Source organism: Balaenoptera borealis (assembly GCF_965194805.1).
Source record: "Balaenoptera borealis genome assembly, chromosome: 7".
NCBI lineage: Eukaryota > Metazoa > Chordata > Mammalia > Artiodactyla > Balaenopteridae > Balaenoptera > Balaenoptera borealis.
Window position 1 is genome coordinate 60,238,315 of NC_138864.1, and position 25,138 is coordinate 60,263,452.

Here is a 25,138-nt window from a genome sequence, read left to right on the forward strand (position 1 = left end):
CTCACGGGCCTAGTCGCTCCGCGGCATGTGGGATCTTCCCAGACCAGGGCTTGAACCCGTGTCCCCTGCATTGGCAGGCAGATTCTCAACCACTGCGCCACCAGGGAAGCCCCTGGATGTGTTCTTTTATCATTTGTTTAATTATTAATTCTCCATCCATTTCTTTTTTTTCCTGGATCTGTTTTTCAGCTCTCTCATCTCTTCCATAATGATTTCTATATCCTAGTTTTTCTCTGTTTTGAAATATTTCATCCCCTTCATCTTCTACATTACTATTTTAGTTCTTGGTAGTAACCAGGATTACCTCTTTCAGTTTGTCTATTAACTTTTAAAAATGGAATCTTTCTGTGTTCCATGAAAGTCTCTTTACATACTGTAGTTGATCTGCTTAATTTAAGTTTTTCTTCTTTGGTGGTTGTGGTTATGGTTTGGTTGTGGTGTGGTTGTAGTTGTCAGAACATGTTCCGCAGAAGAAGCCCTTTGTTGGAGGCATTGAAGAGTCTTTGGAGATTGGATCCCCTTGGGTCTGCATCTCCTAGGCAGTCAGCTAAAGCCGACAGGGTCGTAGAGCAGTGAAGGGAAGTGCCATCTCTCTATACCTGTGGTCTTAGGGTCAACAAACCAGGAGATATTTTGTCCTCTGCTGAGACACAGCGAGAAACCGGTCCACTCTTGGGTTCTCCTTGAACTCTCAGGGAAGCTGAGCCCTTTGCCAACCTCAAGGGTCCACCTGGCCCACAATACAATCCCCCCACAGGTCACCTGTTGTTGGCAGGATCGAGCAGATGCTCCCTGGACCGTGTACAAGTGGGCAGGGGCCACAAGGGCCACCCAGGGTGGACCCCTCTCCGGGAGCCCTGGCATCTGGGCCGACTCCCCAGGACTCTCCGCCGCTGGTCCCTCAGCCCTTATCAGGCAGAGCGGAGGAAGAGGTCTGTTTTCTGGAGATTCTGGAAGAGCCTGCGCCTGCAAATGTGCCCTGCAGGCACAGCCTGCTTGCCCAGAGGGGCCACTTTTTTGCTCCAGAGAAGTAGTGGCGAGGGAGCCAGGGACGGGGAGGCAGCAGGAAAGCACAGGCCACCAGCTTCGCCAGGGAAGGTTTTGCTTTCCTAGAACAATTTTTACCTCTGGAGATGGCTTAGAGAAGTGGCACAGGGATCTATGAGGAGCCGTAATGTGGATTCCAAGCTTACGGGGGCAAAAGCTTTTTCTCTAATTCATTTCACAAAGAGGCCAAGCTTTTCTCAAATTCAAGGAGGGAAGAGATTAGCTTAACAATATGAACAGTAATTATCATGATAATTAATAACTGTATACAGAATAAATTTAAATTCTGTGTAAAGAAAGCCAGATGTGATTAGGGAAGAATGAACATCATTTGTGTAGGGGTGGAAGAAGAGACATTTAAATTACAAGCAACTTTTATTAAACATTTAGGGTCAATTTTAAGTTGAACATTGTTTTTTTTTTTTTGTTATCCACATAATCTTCTTATGTATTGTGAATTCTGTGTCTTTAAAAGGAGATTATTTCTTGATCACAAAGCATGCTTATAGATGTTCCCCAGAACATTTTACCTCTCCTCCTCCCCCTCTACTCTGCTTTCCTACAAATTAAAGATGTTGATGCATGTTTACTTCAGAAAACAGAGTAACATAATTAAAAAATGGAAAATGTCTTATTTTGAATAATGAAATTATATATTTCCTATTTTTCTATTAAAAGGTCAACATGATTGTGTGACGATAATCAACAATTTCTTTCCTCGAGAGAAACTGGATTATTACACTAAACCCCAGGGACTGGATAAAGAGCCGAGGCTGCCCCCAAAGTTGGCAAGCCCACTGCACAAAATTATCACCACAACAAATCTTCATCCTGTCAAGGTACGATAAGCGTCTACTGTATTTGCTTTCTATTCAAATATCGCTTCAGAATTTAAACGGCTCTTAGTACATAGGATCATAATTGTCTTGGGCTGCTTTTTGTTGATGTAAAGCTTGTGATAGGCTCTCTTGTTCACTTGATACAGTGAAGGAGTGCTGTCATTTGAAACCTAGAAAAAAGTGAAGGACACAGCCTAGAGCACGAGGAAAAGCTAGGCAGAGAGATGGCCGAAGCCTAGCTTCCACCTCATCTCACAGTGAGCTCCGGACCATTAATGGCTCCAGAGCGGCAAGGGACCCAGGCTTTCATATGTCAGTCTGTCATTGGCTGAGGTCTGTCCCCAGAGGGAAAGGACAGCTTCCCAGATAGTGCCAAGTGAGGTGGCTGTCTTTGGATGAAGGAAGTTCCTTGAGGAAGGAGGCAGGTCGGAGCCCACAGCAGCCAACAATCCAGCAGCAGGGACCTGGTACACAGGCCTGGTAAAGAGAATCTGGGTGGAGAACAAACAGCATCTACTACGCTAATTATCTTTCCAGGAAATGTTCTGAAATGTGATAAGGAACACATTTTTTTTTTCATGCAAGTAGGTATTTGATGCATTTAAGTAATACACTTCTTCTAGTAAATAGTCAAATCACACAGATATTCATACTTAGTAGACCAAGCCGGAAGTTCAAATGGCTTAACTGGGAAACTTCAGGGGCTATTGTGAACTATTTCCACTGCTATTTTCTTCATGTTTTATATATGACCTTTTTGTTTGTTTATAAACTGATTGGTTTTTTTTAAATTGATCCAAATGAATATTATTTTTTCAGTGAGTCATCACATAAAACTCCATGTGTGCTACAATGATGCTGTCCTTTTTCAAACTTCAATGTCTACCATATGTCTTCAATCATACTATATAGATTTGATAGTAATTCAGAGCTGTTTGGTGAGCAAGACAGTATGTTGGGTCAAAAATTGAAGTTTTCCCTTAATACAAAGTGTTAATGTAGTGAAATAGATTTCCTTTGTCTGTTACAAAAGAATCTGGAATATACTGATTGTCATTAAAATAAGTGGACAGCTCTCATAAAGTAACTCTTTTGAAAACTAACACTCAAGTTCCAAATTTTGTATGATCTTATCACTTTATTGCTACATCCCTTTGCATATAGTCTTTGAAGCTCGAGGAACAAACAAATCAAAAAATACCTTTCATGTGGCCCTTCACCCAAATTAATTTTCTGGACCATCTAGAGAGATGACAGACTAGCAGATCCCTTCCCAAACAACAGACAAGTGGTATCTATTCTGTTTTTATTTTTCAAAACTCAAATGTTTTACTTAACATTCTGAAAGAACCGCTAGAGGCAACACTTACGACCCTAATCGGGCAAAAAGGAAATTCAGTCATGAATCAGGTGTTTGTGTTTCTAGTGGAGATTTTATGGGACTTAGGATTTAACCTCTAAAAAATATTTAGCCTCTTCTGTTTCAGTCTTTCTTTCCCTCCCAGCACACACAGGAAAGAGAGAACTCCTGTAAACACTGACTCCCTCTCCATGGCACTTCTTCTTTTAGGAGTGGAGCGAGCTGGAGTGGGAAGACAGGATTTTTCCCAGGGATACAGTATTTCTCAATGTAGAGAACGTGTGTGGTTTTACAAGGCCCTTGTCATTCCCCCTCTAGCCTGAGCATTACAGAATATTCTGGGTTTGATTGATTTGAAGAAGTTTCCTGTATGTATCTGATTCACTGTCTTATATCTGTGTCCACCCTTTGAGATCCCAATAATCTCAATTATTGTGATAATTGAGTCTATGGAGTAATTTTTGATGTTTGCACAGAACCTAGTTTCTCAGGGTTAAATATCCTAAGAATTATTGTACCTCCAATTATCTTTAAAGGCACATATTTTGAGTAAATTTGATTAGGGGTATACTTATACAGACAAATGGTAAAGGTATATAAACTAAAATAGCCTACATTATATTTTTTAGAGCACTTGGTCTTGTAAGAGAGACTTCCTTCAGACCACACCTTGCTTTTTGTAGGTATAAATAGTCTATTCACTTGAAAACCTTTCTTTTATCCACACTTTAGATAAAAGCTGCCCAGTTGCTTTTGTGGTGGCCCATTTTCATTGCTTTACCCCTTTTCAAGCTGGCACAGGTCTTCATAGGGCTTATTATAAAAAAGTAACTAATAGCCACTCTACCAAATCAAAGACCTTTTAAAATAAGCACAGTACAACACTCGATCCAACAGTGCACCCTTTCGCTGCATTGTACCTAACACAGATACATTTGTGTGGAGGTTAAGTGGCTGCTATAGCAATAAGGATGTTTGCTTTCAACAGGGACTTGGGGAATTGTGCTAATGCCCAGAATACAGACATTATAATGGAGAAAAACAGAGTCACAGGAAAAATGACAATAGAGTTTAGCAGAGTCTCTAAGTGATTAGGAAACAGATGTGTACAAGTGATCCTATCTTTGATTATTAACATGATTTTTAAGCCCAGAATTGATTTATTCCTCTTCAGTAATTAATAATGATTCCCTTTATAATAAATATATTATTTTATAATGCTGCTGAGATTAAAGGAAGGAAACTAATTCAAATGTTATTATTTTGTTTGCAGCTACGTAAATGCTTCAGGGAGCTCACTGTTGAGCTGTGGGTATATATCATTTTTTATTGCGTGTACTGCTGTATATTATAAAATAAATAAAGTCTAATGTCTCTTAAAAAAAATCAATCATTAATCTGGGTTCTATTTGGGATTTTTTAAAGAATTCTTACATGTAAGTTTAGATCCTATCCTTTGATTACAAATGCTGTATACAAAATATTGAGCAAACAGCTTCCATTGATTGCAGTTGACAGCAGAAATATAAACAGGTAATTAATGATATATATTATGGTAGGGAAAGTTGTCAGCAAACTTGTTGTTACCAATAAGGATTCTGATTATACTTATTTCATGAAGTCTAATAATTTGTTATTAAGTGCTATATTTTAAGTAAAATACTAGGTTATATATCAATTTAGTAGTGTCAAAAATAAGTAAAAAATCTTAATTTAACAAGAACATTTAATATATGTTAAATTTTCAAGTAGGAGGCTCGGCATGGGTTTTACTTAATAAATTATCTTCATGTCTAAAGAAAAGGATCTAATTCATGAAATCTGCTACCTGTTGTTTCCTAAGATTACCTGGGACAGGTATTTAACTGTAACACGTAAGTTAACAAATACTGAATGAACTTCCGCTCTGAGAATACAACTGTGCCTATGTTACACACATGTTTACATTACTGTATCTCATTATGGATTTTTACAGCTGTCCTATGCAAGCCTACCACAACCAATAAAGAAAAAAGAAATACTCCTTATTACACTAAATTTGGGCTTAATCTGGGCATATATGGGAAGTGTGGGACTCATAATGCATCAGATTGGATAACTCTCTTAGAATCCCTTTTTAAAGCTATTTTTGCTTTCCTCTTTGACCTATTCACATTGGTGATTAGAAGCATATTAGGAAAATTTCCAAAGAGAAATGTAGTCAATCAGTAAGTAATACACCTTTTATTTTTAGACTTCTGTCAGTAAAAATCTTCATTTCCTTATAATTAACAAGAACGAATGAGAATTGTGGTTTTCCTAGCCATGAAATCCTAACACTCAGTAACATTAACTAAAAGTAACGATTGCTCTGTTAGTTGATTCTATATATAAAAGGTGTACAAATATGCCATGCTTATCTTTAGTGAAAGTGCTTTTAACAGAGATAGTGAAACCATGATTCCTACTGGCCAACTAACACCCCAGTTTAGCTGGATGGCAAATCACTCAATAACTGATACACAGAATTCAAGAGATTCCATAATGTCAGGGTCCTTCTGTATTAGTTTTACAACTTGATCAGTGGCAATTTGCATTCTAATTTAAATTAACACAGTAAATATGTGACCATAAGAAAGACTTTATTTGGTAATCAAAACTGACTACCTAATTTGTACATGGAAAATCTCTCAAGGAATTTCTAAGCTCACTGGGATTTCTTCTAGATTGTGATGCTTATAAATGAGAATCCTCTGCTGGCAGAAGAAGCAGCTCTGAATAAATGCTACAAGGTGATGGATTTGATTTGTGAGAAATGTATGAAGCAAAGAGACATGAATGAAGTACTGGCTATGAAAATGCATTACATCAGCTGTATCTTTCAGAAATGTATTAACTTCTTAAAAGACGGAGAGAATAAATTGGACACCCTGATCAAAAGGTACTGTTTTTTCCCATGTCATGTATAAAGTACACTCAAATGGATAATGTTTCATTATATGAAATCTCATTATGGATTTAAAAATTAAACATTTTAGCAGCAGATGTTAATGTTGAGATCACATTTCATCTGTAAGAAACAGGGGCACTCATAACTAAATTGATTATTCCGTTCTATACTCTTTACAACACTGCTTTTGTTATCCCCAACTATAGGTGAGAAATCTGAAGTTTGGAGAGGTTAAATATCATGTGTAAAATCATACAGCTAGAAAGTAGCCCAAGTCCAAATTTGAGGATAGGTGTGCTTATGCCATAATTGCTGCTCTGGATTCACAATGGTGCTCAATGTATCTCTGTTTCTGTACCCGGGAGAGCTGTGTGTTACCCTTGTTCTCTGACCCCTGGGGGTCAAATTCTCTGATAGTTTTACTAAGAAAAGAGAACTAAGTTAGAAGGGTGTGACTCAATGAGAGTTTTCATTCTTTGTACAAATAACTGACATGGTAATAAGTAACTAGCTAATCTGATAACAGTGTTTAGTATGTTTTATGTCAGGGGTTACTTTTATAAATACATCTCTGAGCCCCTAAACCTGATAAGGCCTAGCCTAATGTGCAGGTAGAGCAGCAATTTGAATTGAGTCTATCCTCATGATGTGAAGACCCAATGAAAATCTTAGGCAGCAAAGAAGAAACTACTCAAAGTTCATGGGTTCAGCTGGGAGGAAATGCTTAGTAATTCAACTCCTTTAAAAAGTAACTCTAGTTACTTTTTAAAAAATATCTTTCAGCTTGTTAAAAGGCCGACCTTCTGATGGCTTTCCAATATATCAAGAAAAGATCATTAGAGAAAGTATCAGAAAATTTCCTTACTGTGAAGCTACACTCCTCCAGCAGCTGGTGCGAAGCATTGCTCCTGTTGAAATTGTAAGGCTCTTTGCAACTAAGTTAACTCTATCAGTAAGACCTAATTACCATATTTTGTACAATTAAAGTCATGTTCTCTTTAGCATTATTTATTTATTTAATAAAGACTTAATTCTTTATTATTTTAGAAAAATTTCAGAAGCAAACATGGAGATAGGTTTGCCTGTTAACACTGTTTCTGTTTATCCGTTTCCCCTCTCTCAATCCTCTTCTTCCATTTATATGGTTCATGGTTTAATAAACAGTATATCCTTATGTCAGAATATAGATTGTTACAGTGGATACTTACATTTTTAATGCCTCTGTGAAACCTTAACGGTGGGTACACATCCACTATGTAATACAGATCCACACTTGTTCAGGTGTAGTGTGTGAAAAACCAGTACAAAATCCCATACTAGATGAAAGTAGGAATTGAATGTCTGCGTTGATTGTTTCCTGTCAGGGGATGTGAGAGGATAAGTCATGAGAAGGCTCATTGTGTGTCCTGCTAAACAATCTCAAAGGATGTCCCAGCTTCTTATGTTCTACCTTAATACCTCTGATTTTATAAATTTTCCATACGTTAAAAAAAAAAAAAAAATCTATTTATACTTGCCAGTTATGGGAAGTAAATTTTAACTTTATTATCTATTCTTTAAATTATTTACTGCCCTTTTGTCATATATTTATTTAAGTAGTATGAAAGACACTCCCTGCCTTCCCTATTTTGAATAGGTTTCAGTTTACCTTATCTACACCGGTTATGCTTTTATGCATTTCAATCAAATCCTTTATCAGCCTTTGTCTATTAGGCAAGAAACTGATCCTGACACTATTCCCATCCCTGGTTTCCTCCCTCCATCTGGCAATGTTGGTTCTTCTCTGCCTTCTCTAGGCTGTTATATTATTCTCAGTCTGAAAAATCAGGACTAAAAATGGGTTCCAGGTGCTCCTTTATACATTAAGACTTAACCGACCCAGAGCCACGGAAGAAGAAAGACCCAAGTAGACAAGATGATCTCATGAAGTTCAGGCACTGATTTATTCCTGAGAGCTCTCCATGATTTCACATAGAGATTCTTTCCCCTGGCTCTTTAATATGCTTGGCTATTTGGTGTTTAAGCTTTTGGAAGATTAAAGTTAGCAAATTATGATGAGGGTGGTGTATCAATTATGAATGTGTTTTGGCTGTGCATATCAAACTCCAGGCAATTATGAATTAAATAGATAAGGGTTTAGTAATTCTCATATACTCAGAAGCCCAAAGGTAGGCAGACCAGATCTGGCACAGTAGCTCAGAAATGGACTGGGGACCCAAATACTTTCCTATTTTTCCACCCAATATTCTTTAGCCATACAGATTATCATACACATGCTTATGACCTCAGAGCTGCAAGGCATCTCATGCTCTTCCTCCAAGCTCACATTCCTATCCTAGGCAGACAAGAAAAGGAAATTGGTCTGTAGCTGGAAAACATAAGCTCTCCCTGAAACCCATGCTGACCTGTGCTCTTAGTGGCACAGGTGGAAGTGAGTGTTTTGGAGAAATGGGTATTCTGGGGAGATGCTTTTGGCTGGTCTAAACACTGCTGCTCTGACAAAATTATGTTTCTGTTAGTAAGGAGTTGGGGGAATGGCTATCAGAGAAGCAATTAATAGTGGCTGCTCTGGGATATTTCCAGCACTGACAAGTGTAGCTGACATTGTACCTTCAAGGGAGAAAACAGAAAAACTAAAAATAGCAGCCTGGAGTATTTTTTTAAAAGTCAAAGCAGGTCAGTGTAAGGCCCAACAATCCATTTTAACCCTGTATCATAAAATAATGTAGTTAGAGTGTATAGTGTATGATTGATATTTATCCTAGTGATCTGAGCCATCAATGAATAGATAGTATTTATTTAAGGCAATTTAGAAAAATTTCTCTCTTTAAACATTTTTGTTCTTTAAGAGTTACATATTCTGCTCTCCGGAAAACTTTATTTATCTGCAATGCTTGTGCTTGTGAGTGTCCCAGATAGCCACTGTTTACTGCTAATGGCTTCCGGTATCCTGCAAGTTCAAAAGCCTCTGAAGCAGTGTTAAGCTTGTCCCGTGACATGGTGGTTCTCACAGCTGGCTGCCACGAGGGTCCCCTGTGGCACTTTCTGACAGTGCTGATGCCTGGGCCCTCATGGAGGGGTTTTGATTCCCTCTGCCTACTGGGGAACTCTGGCTTCCACCTGGGACAGAATTCAGCAGGAAGTGTGAGGCATGCCTACATCTAAGAAATGCTGCTCCAGCACTGTAACAGATGATACTGTTAGAGATATTTTGCTTTCTCAGTTGACAGTGTATATTTTAACTTCTGGAAGGCTAGCTAATGTCTCTGATTTTATAGGAATACATTGAATAAAGCATCCTGTTTGTTTTTAGGCTGACTATCTTCTATAGGCGGAGCTCTGGTGCCTACACAGATTCTTATTTAACAAAGTAGATGACAAGATTTTGCACAGCAAGAAAGAATTCTTGTCATTCAACTGTGACAAGAAAGATTTCATGTGGTTACTCTACTGTACCGTCAATTTTTTTCTGAAGCAATAGTTCACATTAACAGCCATACTTCTAGCAAAAAATCCTTTAGTTTTACCTCCGGTTACGTCTGTGAGAATGTCATTGTTTTCTGACTCCCACAAAAGTCCTATTGTGGGGGAGATTTTGAACATGTCTCAGTCACTTTTACAAAAAAAAAAAAACGTGTAATTGTTGTAAAATCTGTTGAATATATCATACTCTGTGGGCCAGACTGCTGTCTGATCAAATACTCTACTTTCGAGGCAGAATAATTTTATAGATTAGTAAGTGTTCATTGTAACATTTAAGTACCAGTAATTCTCAAACTTTTAGTATGTTTCAGAATTACCTGTAATAATGCAGGTACATGGACCACATCCTTAGAGATTCTAATTTAGAAAGTATAGATCAATCTGAATTTTTAACAAGTTCTCTTATGAGCACAACTGCCATAGACATTCATTCCTTATGAAATTATTAACTTATATCTAGTATCTGAGGTTTCATTTCACTATTTTTTTCTCACTGTTATACTATCTTCATTCCAAAAGAGAATTCTCAGCCCTTGAATGTGAAAGGAAATTCAGTCATCATTTGTTTTCAGGAGGAGTAAGGCGGTTTTCAAAATGAGTACAGTGTAAAACAATGTTCCAAGGTGGTATTTGTAAAGCTCTGTTGTGTACAATTGGTAAGATAATATTAAAACAAATGAACTTAGGAAGAAAAGGCAAATGCAAATGAAAATTTAAATTATGAAAATTGGCAAAAATTTAGTTGGGAATAAAGAAGCAAATTTGAAAAACTCAGAAACAAGAACTGTTTTGAGTAGGTAAGACAGCTCCATACCCTGTAATTGCTCTAAATAGGTCTTAATAGTATTATGCTAGGCAGATAAACATTCAAATAGGTCTTAATAGCATTATCCCAGGCAGATAAATATTTGCCCTTATAATTTCCCATGTAAAAAAATTTCATAAATCCTCTTTAGCAAGCCATTCTGATTTTCAGTAGCCATATGATAACTTTCATATTTTTGGTTTTTCTTAATACCCTAATGCAATCACATCTATGTCTTTTTAATTTTAAGTGTTTGGAACATTTCAGTAATAAAGGTGATAATTTTTAACTATTAGAATTGCAGACCAGCATCAAGTAAATAGTTTAAAGTCTTTAAAACACTTAAATTGCACTAAACTTTTAAGAATTAAGATGAACATTTGTGATGTACCCTATAAATTGTCCCTCAGAATATGTATATTGTCTTAATTCTCAGAAGGAAATTCCACTCTGAGCTCATTGTCATATATCTGAAATCTTTGTGTGCTTACTGAATAATACTAATTGAAAAAATACTTTTATTCTAGAATAGGGCCAATTTTTTTCTCTCTGAATATTTGGATCCATGACTTACCTGCCGTGTACTTTGTATAGAAAAAGGTGTACTCAGAAAGGCATTTATCATTTTGTCATAGTTTGTCATAAGGCAGTCTCTTGCCTTAATAATTTTGTCTCTTGTTCTTGATGTGTCTTCTCTGTAGTCTTTCAACAGTGATTTCAGAGGTGTTTTTCCTCCTCTTCTAACCCACTGTAGGGTTCTGATCCCACTGCATTCTCTGTACTTACCCAAGCCATCACTGGTCAGGTGGGTTTTGTGGATGTTGAATTTTGCACTACCTGTGGAGAAAAAGGAGCAAGTAAAAGATGCTCAGTGTGCAAAATGGTAAGAATGAAGTTCTTTTAAGTTCATTGACATCTGGTTTAGATTTCATCCAAATTGATAATTGAGTTTTAACATTCTGTAAATATAATAGTTGACGTCTGTTTTCTAATAAATTCTAATCCATTAGATATAAAGTATTGCATCTAATATTTTAAAATAATTTTGGAAGAGAACTACAGGATAAATGTAGTTCTGTGCCCTCTCTATCTTCTGTCAAACTCCCAGGCTGCCCAGCTTCTATGCTGACTACCCCCAAAAAGGAAAGAATATGAATGAATGAATCAATATGAGAAAAATTATCCATAGGGGACTGAGACTGGTGCAGATATGAGAACCTACAATGGAACAATTCTAAATATGCAGTCTTAAGTCTTCTGATGTTGACTTTAACTACAATCTCTTCATCAACTCTTCCTTGTAAAACTACAACTCCCTTCTGACTGTCACCAATCTTTAAGCTTTCTGGTTTACTGCCCACTTCTGTCAGAATTATCTTTATAAAGGGCATATCTGAATGGCTTCTTCTTCTCACATACAAATGTCACCCACATGCATGCGTCTGTACATTCACTTTACCCTATAGATTATGTTAATTTCCTCTTGTTTTTTAAGGTTGAAATTCTTCAGCATATTCTTCTGTAACCTATCATATTCTGCTATAACCTACTTCTCCAGTTTCATTTCCTTTAATTACCTACTTCTCTGAGCCTCAGTTTCCTTATGTGTGAAATCAGGCTAGAGTTGAGAGAATTAAATGTGACCATCTATATTGATTAACTATTGCCACATGTAAAAACACTCTAAAATATTTTACTTAAAACAACAATCATTTATTTTTTCTCTCATGTCTGGGGTTGGCTGGGGCATAGAAAAGTTAACGTTTTTACAGCACAGTACTTGGTTGAATGTCATAATTGAAAAATTATGCGATTACACCTCTTTAAAATAAACGTACAATTGCCTTCAGGTAATATATTGCGATCAAACCTGCCAGAAAACACATTGGTTTGCACATAAGAAAATCTGTAAGAATCTCAAGGACATTTATGAGAAGCAACAGTTGGAAGCTGCCAAAGAAAAGAGTGAAGAGGAGAACAGTAAGTGTATAAAAACCAAGATCATACTGTTGGTCAGTGGGGAAAGGAAGGATCAATGATATTAACACAGGACACACAGGAACTGAGTCTTCTCAGGGGACCAAGGAAGCTTGGGGTTAACCAACATAAGGATCACGCTTAAATGTATCCCTGTTTTGAGTCCCCGGGATAATGTACAAGACTGTAGTCAGCCTAGCTATCACTAGAAAATGAAAGACATAAAATTCTGAGGATGGGACTTCCCTGGTGGCACAGTGGTTAGGAATCTGCCTGCCAGTGCAGGGGACATGGGTTCGTGCCCTGGTCCAGGAAGATACCACATGCCGCGGAGCAGCTAAGCCCGTGGGCCACAACTACTGAGCCTGTGCTCTAGAGCCCACGAGCCACAGCTACTGAGCCCGTGTGCCACAACTACTGAGCCCGTGCACCTAGAGCCTGTGCTCCACAACAAGAGAAGCCACCGCAATGAGAAGCCCACACACTGCAACGAAGAGTAGCCCCCGCTTGCCACAACTAGAGAAAGCCCGCGCGGAGCAACGACGACCCAATGCAGCCAAAACTAAATAAATAAAATAAATTCTGAGGAATGTCGTTTATTCCACATTCTACTTTATGATTCATGAGACTGCCCTGGAACCATGTACTCTTAATGAGTTGTTACTTATATTTTGCTCACAAAGGATTTTAAGGTCTTTGAATAATAATTAAATTTCCCCTAATGGCTACCCAAAGATTTTATGGTCGGAAGACTTTAAATTTCTTAACTATGAAACTTCAGATGAAATTACAGAGTAAATCTATAAATTACAAATTAACTTGAACAAATTAAATTTCTACAAGTGTGAGGGCAGTGAGTTCCATATTATTTTTCCTCTCCCTCCCTCCTGAAGTATATGACTCATTTTCATCAGGAACAGTGAGTTGCTTGAGCAATGATTCATATATTGGAGAAGAGAACCGCCCACGCTACCCAGAGGATATATAGCACATTCTGGGGAGAGATAGTTTGAAAACACTGCCCAGGTGATTCTGATACTAAGCACGTCCATCTCCACCCCTCAAGGGACTGTGTCCACTTTACCACCTGGTGGAGAAACACTACTAGTGGGGACAGATGATTCGTACAAAGCTGAATTCATACAAAATTAAATTTTTAGAAATAAATTGTTAAGAGCATAGTCAGGCTTTCTGACTGCTGTGCGTTCTCCTGTTTTTGTGGACCAAACTTGAATATCCTGTATGTTGCCAGGTACTAGAGAAGCCATATGGGAGGACTGTCAGTAGAATGGGAACTCCTGGTGGTACCAAACTTGAATATCCTGTATGTTGCCAGGTACTAGAGAAGCCATATGGGAGGACTGTCAGTAGAATGGGAACTCCTGGTGGTTAGACATCAGCGCGTATCCCACACTGTTCTACACCTTTATTCTCCACAAATGTAGGGTAGGCTTTATTATGCCCCACTTTATGGATAAGGAAACAGCCTTGTACAGGCAGTTACCTAACCAAGGACGTCAAGCTAACTCATGGCAAAACTGTATTCGAATGCGGATTTTGCCAGTCAGCAATCCTGATTTCAAGGCCTGAGTTCAAATGCCAGCTCTGTTCTTTTCCTAGCTGTGCAACTATGAGCAAGTTAACAAACCCCTCTCTTCTCAGTTTCTCCATTTGTAAAAGAATGATAATAGAGATAATACTTGGCCTCATAGTTGTTTTGAGGATTAAATGATTGAATACACGTAAAGTACTTAGAAGAGTGTCCAGCACACGGTAGGAACAAAATGACTCTTTTTTTTTTTTTTCTTTTTATCAGATGGCAAACTTGATGTCAACTCTAACTGTGTTAATGAAGAGCAGCCGGAGGCTGAAACAGGGATCTCCCAGGAGGACTGCAATCCTAAAGATTCTGTGGAAGGGGAGAGAGAATCTCTTCAGAGTGATGCTGGGCTGGGATGCTTACAGGATGCTCCTGCAGGTCCACAGCTGTCCGAGGAGTAAGAGCCGCAGCGAGTGCCAGCGTGGACAGTCCTCACCCTGGCAGGCGGCTGGAAAACTCACGAGACCGTGTCCTCCCTGCCTCCACACCTGCATGGCACCGTGGCAGGATTCCACATTTCATAGAATACTTGCTCTCCAGCAAATCTCTGTCTGCCAAGCCCTAATTTCCTACTGATTCTGTTCAATAATTGGTCAGATATTCCTAGGGAGAAACATTTTTTTCAAAATATAGGAGAAACATTTCTATTCCCTTTCTGAGGCAGGCTTCCCAGCAGTTGTTCTCAAAGGAAAATAAATCACCTTTTAAAGAAGAAATATAGGCTTTAGGGAACAAAGAGGCAAGCAGAACAGTTGTAGGAGAGAGGAGATTTTCAGGAAAGAAAAATTTTATAGCCATAGAGATGGGTAGTTAAAAGAATCATAACTTATATGTAAATAAAATGCATATAAATAGCATTGACAATAGTGAAGTTCTACTTATTAAGGTGCAATGAAGATATGGGGATATGTGTATATGTAGAGCTGATTCACTTTGTTATAAAGCAGAAACTAACACATCATTGTAAAGCAGTTATACTCCAATAAAGATGTTAAAAAGATGTAATGAAATGAAGAAAAGCTACATGTTAAAGGATCTTTGCCATAGTTCAGCTAATTGTAGTTTTTCTATAGAATTTATCCTGAGCAGCCTGAACTTTATATAGTTCCTGCAGTGGTGTTTTATCTACAGTCTTTGTACCTTCAGAAATGTCAAATCCCCAGGAGGAACTAAGGCATAGCCACAGTTATCTCAGCATGTGCATTTAAAAGGATGTTTGACGAAATTGTCAGTTAAACAAAGGCTAAACATACTGTGTCCACAATTATTATAAAACTAATTCATGTGCCATTTTCCACTTGAAAGGCTTTTACCTTCCTGTAAGCTTTTCATGTGGCTTTTCCTGTCCACAAACTGATTTGTAACTGTCACTTATAGACTGTCCTGGCATCAGTTTTTAGTGTCTGAGTATTTAAATAAAGCTAGAGTATGAGATCTGAAGATAGTGCTGTGTTTCAAAGTTTCTTGTGTTGATTTGTAAAATAAATTGTGCCTACTGATATAGCCACCTCACATCTTGTTTCATAGTTTTTTGCTGTCGGGGGTGGCAAATATTAAAGAAATACTAGAGAACTTAAAACATTTTAGGAAACTTAGCAAATACTGGAGAACACAGAATAATTATTTTAATATTCACAATTGCAAATCAAAATGACTAGAATTCTCGCCTCACTTCACTGATTAGATTTTTCTGTCTTGCTGCTTTTCCTCTTCCTTACACTCACTTTTCTCCCAGTCCCAACACATACATCTTCTGCACACCCTGTACCATGCTGCTCTAGGAAGACTTCATGGGAGTAAATCACTGTTAAGTGTTAAGTGAGTAGGAATTCTGCAGGCAGATTTCACCTGAAGTTGTCAATCATGACAAGCCTCCCTTCACTCATCAAGGTACCTCAATCTACACGCTGATAAACATTTATCTTTGACCAGAAAAATAGTCCTCCCAGGCCTTCCTCTTCCAAAAGTATGTTTTTTAACCTGAGTTCCCTGATTCTAATTATTTTCTGGGTGTGTGGTATCATCGTGGTCCCTGTCTTTGGATAGCATGGAAGGTTATGAAAAAGCAGAAGGGAATAGGAAAGTCAAGAGATGAGGCAATGTAGAGGTAATTTTCCCTTCATTGAAATGAATGCTAATATGAATCAGAACTCTAACACAGCTACAACTGGCATTAATAGTAACTTTCCAATTGGACAAAGAGAACTTTAGATATAAGCCATGTCAATATCAAAATTTCCATGGATGTATTTCAAGAAAGGGGTGGTCAGAAAATGGGGTTTAAGAGAAATGAGGTTGGTTCTCATTATACTCCCTTCCTTTGTCATAAATAACCAAAAATAGTTGTTTCCATTATAACACCATCAAAACAGGTGTTACCCGTTTTTTTGTTTTGTTTTGTTTTTCGATATGCTATCAAGAAACTTTTCTCAAACAAAAATAGGACCTAAAGGATAAGAATAGCCTTACTATTCCAATATGTCTTATACTTAGAGCAGATATAATAGAATATTAAATTAGCCAGTGGGTTTATTAGGAAATTGGATTCTGCTTTTTGATCCAATAGGTGGTAATAATAGCTACCACAGAAAGTTACTGTATCCCTGAAGTTATCTTGTTTAATATTCACAACAACCCCATGAAGTAGACTTTATTTTTATCCCCATAATACAGATAAGGAGGTTAAAGTCTAAAGAGGTCCACTAATGTATCCAAAAGTACAGAACTGGAACTCAACAAGGTCTGCAGTTTTGACTACAACATTGTACACTCTTAATATGTTACCATCACTGTAGTTTCTCTGCAGATGTAAGATAATAATAGAGCTCTGAAGACAAGCCATTATTTTACAGGATGTGGTAGATAATCCCTAGGCTCTTAAAAAGATGAGAGATTTTAGTCATCCATGATATATATGCGTTTACTTGAGTTTTAATATTATTGGATATTAAACTTAATAGAAATTCTTAAAGTAGATGTTCTTGCAGTGTTTTTATCTTCTCAGGATCATCTCCCCTGCTTCTGAAGCAAATCAGTCCCCTTCTTGAGCAGGAGGTAGATGTCCCCCAGTTCTCATGGTTTACAACTAGACCAATAAGAATACTTTTCAGAAATTTTACATTCCTGAAGCCAAACAGGGAGGATGTTTGTTTGTTTGTTTGTTTCTCCCTTGGGACAATTATAAATTACAGGGATTCAGTTCCAGAGCTGCTAGAGCTGACATGTAGAGGTACCTGAGAGAATGTAGCCACTGAGCAGACACAGACAAGAGAGGGATAAAAGGAGGGAAAAATGTTGAATCCACTGGGCTCTGACACAGTCTACACTGGGTTTATGGAGTTTGGTTACATGGGCAAATTTCTCATCTGCCTTTCTATAAATCAGAAACAAAGAATTAGTAATACATCTTGTGACAACTAGAAAACAAATGGGATCAAATTTCAAAAGTTAAATATATGTAAATATAACAAAGGAAAATGAACGCACATAAATTAAAATTTTTGAGATTTATATGCTCTTAGAAAAAGTACAAAGGCACATCAAGTTTTGGATTAGATTATAATTATTTTGGTTGGAAAAGAAGCTCAGTACAAGGTGTTTTTGCATCTCTTTACTGATGTTTATGTTGGAAAAACTCATATTTGCTTGAAATTGTATAGAGATTAATGCATGCTTATGTAAACTAAGATGATATTAAAGCATCATTTGCATAGATGAAAAGCAAGATCTTAATTTCGGAAAAAGCAAATTTCTTCTCATAATAATTACTTTAGCAGATAAACAGGAGATTCTGCCCCCACCCCCGCCAAAAGGTGGCTCTAGCCTAGTTTCTATGGCCTTTAAGGACTAAGTTCTAGTTTTATAAATCAATAAAGGCATCTTTTTAAATGGTGATCTTAATTTGTCTAGAATAAATCAGGTAGCTGTGTAATTGATCAATTCAGGGCAATGTAGCTATCTATTTCATAAACTCACATAAAACTACTTAATCCCAAGATGATTCCAAATGGAAAGATTAAAATGTGAAAAAAATTATCAATTCCAGAAGAAACCATGAAAAAATTCTTAATGACTTTGGCATGAAGAAGGTCTTCCTAAATGTGACACTAAACTCAGAAGCCACAAAAGGAAACAAATTCAACTACATTTAAAAAAAAAAAATCTGAACAGTTCTGCTTCGGGGAAGATGGAGTAGACATACTTTTCCTTATTCCTCGTACTAAGTAAAACTAAAAACCCTAAACATTACATATAAAACAATCAGAAGAGGGCAGATTGGCTAGGCCCCTCAGGATCCAGGCAATGACCCTTTGTTTTTTTCTCTGGGTTTTCTTGTTGCCTCATATATAGCAGATTTGAGGCGGAAGAAGCCAGCGACATGGAAACACCAACAACTACAGACAAAAATAAGCTCCAGCAAACAAATGCCTGCTCTGTGGATTTGGGACCCAAAACTGAAACATCAAATCATACCTAAATTTCAAGTCTACACCAGCCTGCCCTACAAATTTTGGACTTGCCAGCCTCCACAATGGCATGAGGCAATTCTTTAAAATAACTTGCTCTCTCTATATGTGCATGCACCCAATTGATTCTGTTTCTCTGAAGAACCCTAATAGACCAGGTGTCCTAGTTTGAGCTGCTAAAACAAATTACCATAGATTAGGGTGGTTGAAACAGGAAACATTTATTTCTCACAGTTCTGGAGGCTGGAAGTTCGAGATCTGGGTACCAGCATGGTCAAGTTTTTGGTGAGTGTCCTACTCCTGGTTTACAGAGGGCCACCTTGCTGTGTCCTCATATGTCAGAAAAGGCAGGCTACCTCTCTGGCCTCTTAGAAGCATGCTAATCCCATTCATGAGACTCCGCCCTCATGAGCTGATTACCTCCCCAAGACCTTACCTCCAAGTACTATTACATTGGGAATTAGATTTCAATGTAAAAATTTTGAGGGGACACAAACATTCGGTTTATAATGGTAGGTATAGTTCCTAAGGGGCACAACTGCTCTTGAACAACGCAGAGATTAGGCGTGCCCACTCTCCTCGATATCCAAGTATAACTTCCCAATCAGTCCTCCATATTGTCAGTTTCACATCTGTGGATTCAACCAGCTGTGGAGCATGTAGTACTGTGCTACATATTTATTTTTAAAAATCTGCATATGAGTGGACCCGACTAGTTCAAACCCAAGTTGCTCAAGGGTCAACTCTAACAGCTGACATGCATTGAGCACTTTCTTTGAGAAAGCCACTCTACCTAACATGTTACATACATGATCTAACTTAATCCTTGAGACTCTGTGAAGTAACTATTATTATTATTTTAAATAAGAGGAAATCAAAGCCTAGAGATTAACTAACTTGTCCAAGTAACATAACTGGTAAGTGGAAGAGCTAAGCTAGATGTGTCTGATTCCAGAGCCTCAGCTTGTAACCACAACCCTCCACAAATCTATGCATCAGCGTTTTCTGTTTCTTAGCTATAAGATCATCTGATGGATCCTGAAATAAATGCGCTTTCACTTGAGCCCATTTGAATGGGTCTTTGTTGTTTAAAACTAAGAACTTAATTAAAAACACCCTCTCAATTGTGTGTTCCATTTTGGTAGAGTTTTAGACTACTTAAGTAAGGATCATGTCTTCTGTTTTGTGCTTTTCTGTAAATGGTATTTAATATAATGTTTTCCAATCATGGCCACTACTAGCCCTTCTTTCTTGAACAAAAAGTGCCTAGTATTGAGGAGTGCATTTTAAAGCAAATCTTTTTCTTCGTACAAATGAGATATATTTCCATTAGTTCTCTAAAAAGGAGATTAAGTAAAATTTGTTAGCCATATTTTTGCAATTGGAATAAATTGTTCATCCTTTTCAGTGATTGTGGGATTAAAAATAATATATGAGGGCTTCCCTGGTGGCGCAGTGGTTGAGAACCCGCCTGCCAATGCAGGGGACACGGCTTTGATCCCTGGTCCAGGAAGATCCCACATGCCGTGGAGCAACTAAGCCCGTGCGCCACAACTACTGAGCCTGCGCTCTAGAGCCCGCGAGCCACAACTACTGAGCCTGCGTGCCACAACTACTGAAGCCCGTGTGCCACAACTACTGAAGCCCGCGTGCTTAGAGCCCATCCTCCGCAACAAGAGAAGCCACTGCAATGAGAAGCCCGCGCACCACAACGAAGAGTAGCCCCCGCTCGCCACAACTAGAGAAAGCCCGCACGCAGCAACGAAGACCCAAATCAGCCAAAAATAAATAAATAAAATAAATAAATTTATAAAATAAAATAAAATATCAGACTACACATTCTTTTACTATTCTTTTAGTGGTTAACCTGGAGATAACAATATCGCATCCTCAATTTACTGCAATCTCATTAAAAATTAATACTGCTTATGCAGTTTATGAGCCATCTTAAATCTGAGCCAACATATACCATTTCCATGATGAAATGGATTGTTGCTTTACCTGCCCAACATTATTGCTTGGTGGGTCTAATAGCACTCAGTTCATGATGAGTTCAATTCAGGTTCCCAGTTCTAGAATGAATGTAGTAGCATGCCTAGAAACTACTATTTGACCAGTAACTAGCTCTCTGCTGCTGTATGACTCTTGAAGACTGCACTGTGACACCTCTCAGCTTGACAGGGGCTTCACAAGGCACCCTTGCTTACAACAAATACTTCTAGCACCATGGATTAGGCTGGGTTATTGTATTACTAATCTATTACTATGTAGCAAATTACCCCAAAATTTATCAGCTTGAAGCATCAATAAGCATTATCTCATACAGTTTCTGCAGCCAGAAATAGAAGCAGCTTAATGGGGTGGTTCTGGCTTGGGGTTTCTCAGGAGGGTGCTGTGAAGCTTTCAGCCAGGGCTGCAGTCACCTGTGGCTTAAATTGGATCTAGAAGATCTGCTTGCAAGGTAGTTAATTGGGTCTGGAGGATGGCTTGCAACTCACTTGGTTGTTGGCAGAGGACTTAGTTCCTTATTTGCTTCTGGAAGTAGGCCTCAGTTCCTTACCACATGGATCTCTCCAGAGGACTGTGGAAGTGTCCTCGTGATGTGGCAGCTGGCTTCCTGCAGAATAAGTGATAAGAAGAGAGAGGAAGAGAAGATTTTGATTCTTTCTATGACCTAATCTTGGAAGCAACACACCATCATTTTTCCTTAATATCAGCCACTCACCCACATCAATACCAAACTTTCTTTTCCTCAGCTGCAACCTTCTGCCAGGGACCATACCAGACTTTGCAGATTCTGACTGTGCACAGAATCACAAGTGCCCACTGGGAGAAGGAGATCACAGATTCTCAGTGACAGTTCACTACTCCCTCTAGGGTTTTCATCTCTTGCTTGTTTTGATTTCAGCCCCACTTCTCCCGTGTGTCTGTGGTACAGTGTGATAGTGTCTAGGCACCATCAGGTAAGGGGAAATGTCCCTCTGCTTTTTATAAGCTTTAGATCTAGCGCTTTAGCTTAGCTGGTGGAGATCAGCAATGCGTTTTGGGTTACCTTACGTGTCCAGTTTTGTGTCTCAGCACAAGGCAACTGCTGAAAGCTTTTCTGTTTTCTCTTTCTTCTAGCAGAGTGCTTTGGTGTAGGCCAACCACAGATCATAAACCCACACCCAGAACTGGCATATGCTTCCAAAGGTGAGAGTGAAAGTCATACAATATGGTGTAGTCATACAATGGAATACTATATAGCAATGAGGACAACGGAATTATTGCTGTTGGCAACAACATGGTGAATTTTACAATTTTACAATTTTATAATGTTGAGTACAAGAAGCCAGAAAAAAATAATTCAACTTCTATGATTCCATTTATATGCCTTTCAAAAACAGACACAATAAATATATGGTTTAGAAATCAGGAGGATGGGTGGAGAGTAATAGGTCATTGGACTGGTAACAGGAAGGAGGTTTTTAGAGTGCTGGTGAGGTTCCATTTCTTGATCTAGGATGCCTGTTACATGAACATCTTCATTTTTTGAAATTTTTTTGAGCAAAACACTTATGATTTGTATACAATTCTATATACATGTTTTACTTCAAAAGAAACTTAAGATTGGGCTTCCCTGGTGGCGCAGTGGTTGAGAATCTGCCTGCCAATGCAGGGGACACGGGTTCGAGCCCTGGTCTGGGAAGATCCCACATGCCACGGAGCGACTAGGTCCGTGAACCACAATTGCTGAGCCTGCGCGTCTGGAGCCTGTGCTCCGCAACAAGAGAGGCCGCAATAGTGAGAGGCCCGCGCACCGCGATGAAGAGTGGCCCCCACTTGCCGCAACTAGAGAAAGCCCTCGCACAGAAACGAAGACCCAACACAGCCATAAATAAAATAAATAAATAAATAAATAAATAAAAGAAACTTAAGATAAAACGTAGGAATTATTTTTCCTTGGTGTTTCTGTTTACATTCAAACGTTTCAAATAATAGCACAATAAATATATAATATGCTAATCACAGAAAAGTTTAATATATAACTGAAAACTACTAGGATTTCTAGAAACCCCAAGGATTATCTCAATGTAACTGTGAGCATTTGGGCAGGTCCTGTGTCTTTCTCTTCACGGTATTTTTCCTCTCGTGTTGGAACTGTGTCCCAGTTCAGAGAGGTAATAGCCATTGCCGATCGCTTCATGGACCTTACAAAAACAGCATCTTCTGGGTCATCAAACATAGTTCTGAAAAAATGGCAATTATGTCAGAAAAAAAATCAGTTAGACCAATGTTTAATTTAAGTGAATCAGTACCATATTTTTCGTTTATCTGTAGTGTAGTACCACTGACAAATAAGTTTTGGGCCCTACTGACAAATGACTTTCAGGACAAGTAACACCATTTTTATTGTATATATTGTTTATTTTTAAAATAGAGTGAACATATTTGGGATCAGCTATAATAGGTCTCACATATTCAAGCATTCATGTTTCAAATCAGTGGTTAAATGAAATGATTAAAATATTTATGTAGATATCATATGCATATTAGTATCTTATGTACATTTTATTGAAAAGTTATTATAACTTTTAATTATAATTATTATTAATAATAGTTAATTATTATTATAACTCTACATTATACTATATTTTGCAAAAGTGCTTGGAGATACTGTTTTTCAAGACTGAATCCAAAGAAAAAATTCATAAGTGCAATATTAAAAAAGAATGATGACTTTAAAATTCATCAATATTCATAAATTTAATGTTTTTCATAGTTTTATGAACTATTTCTTTTGAAAATATAAATTCCAGTGAATATAAAATGTTAATAATTGCTCTCACTGAACATATTTAGGGGAACAGTAAACAAAGAAGTAAAGACCTTCATTTATAATATCAGGTAATTCTTAAGTTTTTTTTTTTTATGCTTACTTTCAAGATTTTGTCTTTTTCTTTTTTAACTTTTTTGTCTAACTTCTCCCTCCACCTCACCCCACATCTTCATTTATTTTAGGTTATAATATTAAAAAATCTAAATATGTCAAATATGAATACATAGTTTGAATTCATATATCACAGGAAGACATAGCAATTTTTCTGATCTATTGAAGAGTTAGTCATTTTTTTAACCCATTAAAATCCATTTTGGGAAATGGGAATAATCTAGGGAATCAACACGATTATGAAATAATCTGATAAGAAAAGTAAAGTTTAAAAATCACTTACTTGTCTACATTATTCGCAAATGCAAAGTCTAAAAGAAAAATTCTAAATTAGGATTTTTCAAATGTTTATTCAGCATTTTAAAACAATGAAATAATGCTATAAAGGAAAAAGTCTAGAGCATAGCTCTCCGGTTTTTGAGCAATCATTTAGATAAAAGTTCAATCAGTCAAAATTGCCGTGATACCTAACCTCAAACTGAAATTTTCTTTCAGATATAGTGCCTTAGGTGTGTCTAAGGTTTTGAGGCAAATTCTTTAATACAATACACGTCTCAAAACTCTGAGAACAAAATGCTCAATCAATTTAGTTACCAGTGGAATCCAAGTGGAAATTTTTATAATTAAGATACGCAGTCTCATGTGCGGAAACGGATCCTTTTTCTTTTTTCAGATAGGCACATGCATCTGTAAATGGACTAAGAGACCAAATGAGGAAAAAATATTTAGGGCAGTTTAAACCTCTTGGATTCTTGGCATTAACTTCAAAGACACAAAATAAACAAATCCTAGATCACAAGAATCTACATCTTACCTAGCTTTGGAGCTCAAAGGCTAGTCCTCAAAGCTTGGATTTCTTATGGCATCTTCTAGAGACTGTCATTACTTTGTTTATTCCTCTCCAGAAGGCCCAGTGCCAGGCTAGTGATGGAATGTACCAGCACCTGTTGGGCCAGCAAAGCCCACAGTCTGAGCTCTTGCCAACTCACAGGCAGCAGGGAGCACACAGCCTCTGCCTTAGGAGAGGGGTTCACGGCATCGTTCCCTTCACAAGTGGCTAACCCAAGTCTCCCATGTCTTTTTTCATCTCCCCAGATTCTTTATACATTTTTAATTACAAAAAGCTCACATTTTACTTTTGATGAATATAAACAAGAAAAGAGTAAAAAGTGAAATCTCCCTTTGACCTGTCCAATTCCTTATATCAGAAGTATCACTGTTAAGAGTTTTGTATGTATGCTTCCAGCCCCCTATGTGCGTATGCACGTGCACTCACGCACATACATATACACAAAGATTTGTTTGCTGACAAAATTCTAATTTTGTCATTATTCTGCATTATATTACTCCACAACATATTTTTTTATACTCAAAATATACCATGGAATGATTCTAAATCCAATTGTTCATATTGTATGGATGTGCCATAAGCTAACATTCTATGAGTGACCATTTATATTTTCTACTATTTTTTCTATTACAAAAAGTTTCAATTAGCCCTTTATACATATATTTTTGTTCATGTGTGCAAATACTTCTGTAGGAGAGAGATTTCAAATTTAATTGCTGTGTTGAATGTGTTGCACATTTTATATATGGGTGGATACTGTCATATTGCCATATGACCTTCCAAGAAAGTTGAACCAGTTTACCCTGTTTCAACTTTCTTGGAAGAGTATGAGTTGTGCTCTTTTCTCCCCTC

General features: G+C 37.6%; 2 protein-coding genes across 2 annotated transcripts in view; one reads left to right on the plus strand and one right to left on the minus strand.

Annotated features, from left to right (window-relative positions):
* Window positions 1-15,038, plus strand: part of ANKMY2 (ankyrin repeat and MYND domain containing 2) — a 34,665-nt gene extending 19,627 nt beyond the window's left edge. Inside the window, exons 5-10 of the mRNA XM_082398511.1 lie at window positions 1,726-1,886; window positions 5,952-6,166; window positions 6,959-7,094; window positions 11,218-11,346; window positions 12,314-12,443; window positions 14,257-15,038. Of these exons, the coding sequence (XP_082254637.1) occupies window positions 1,726-1,886; window positions 5,952-6,166; window positions 6,959-7,094; window positions 11,218-11,346; window positions 12,314-12,443; window positions 14,257-14,441 (956 nt within the window). The 3' untranslated portion in view covers window positions 14,442-15,038. The remainder of the gene's footprint in view (window positions 1-1,725; window positions 1,887-5,951; window positions 6,167-6,958; window positions 7,095-11,217; window positions 11,347-12,313; window positions 12,444-14,256) is intronic.
* A 561-nt stretch (window positions 15,039-15,599) lies between these two features.
* The window catches only part of LRRC72 (leucine rich repeat containing 72), a gene marked incomplete at its 5' end in the record, with an annotated part of 70,384 nt that continues 60,845 nt past the window's right edge, over window positions 15,600-25,138 (minus strand). The window contains 2 exons of the mRNA XM_082400402.1: window positions 15,600-22,735; window positions 23,720-23,747. Coding sequence (XP_082256528.1) covers window positions 22,570-22,735; window positions 23,720-23,747 — 194 coding nt within the window. The 3' untranslated portion in view covers window positions 15,600-22,569. The remainder of the gene's footprint in view (window positions 22,736-23,719; window positions 23,748-25,138) is intronic.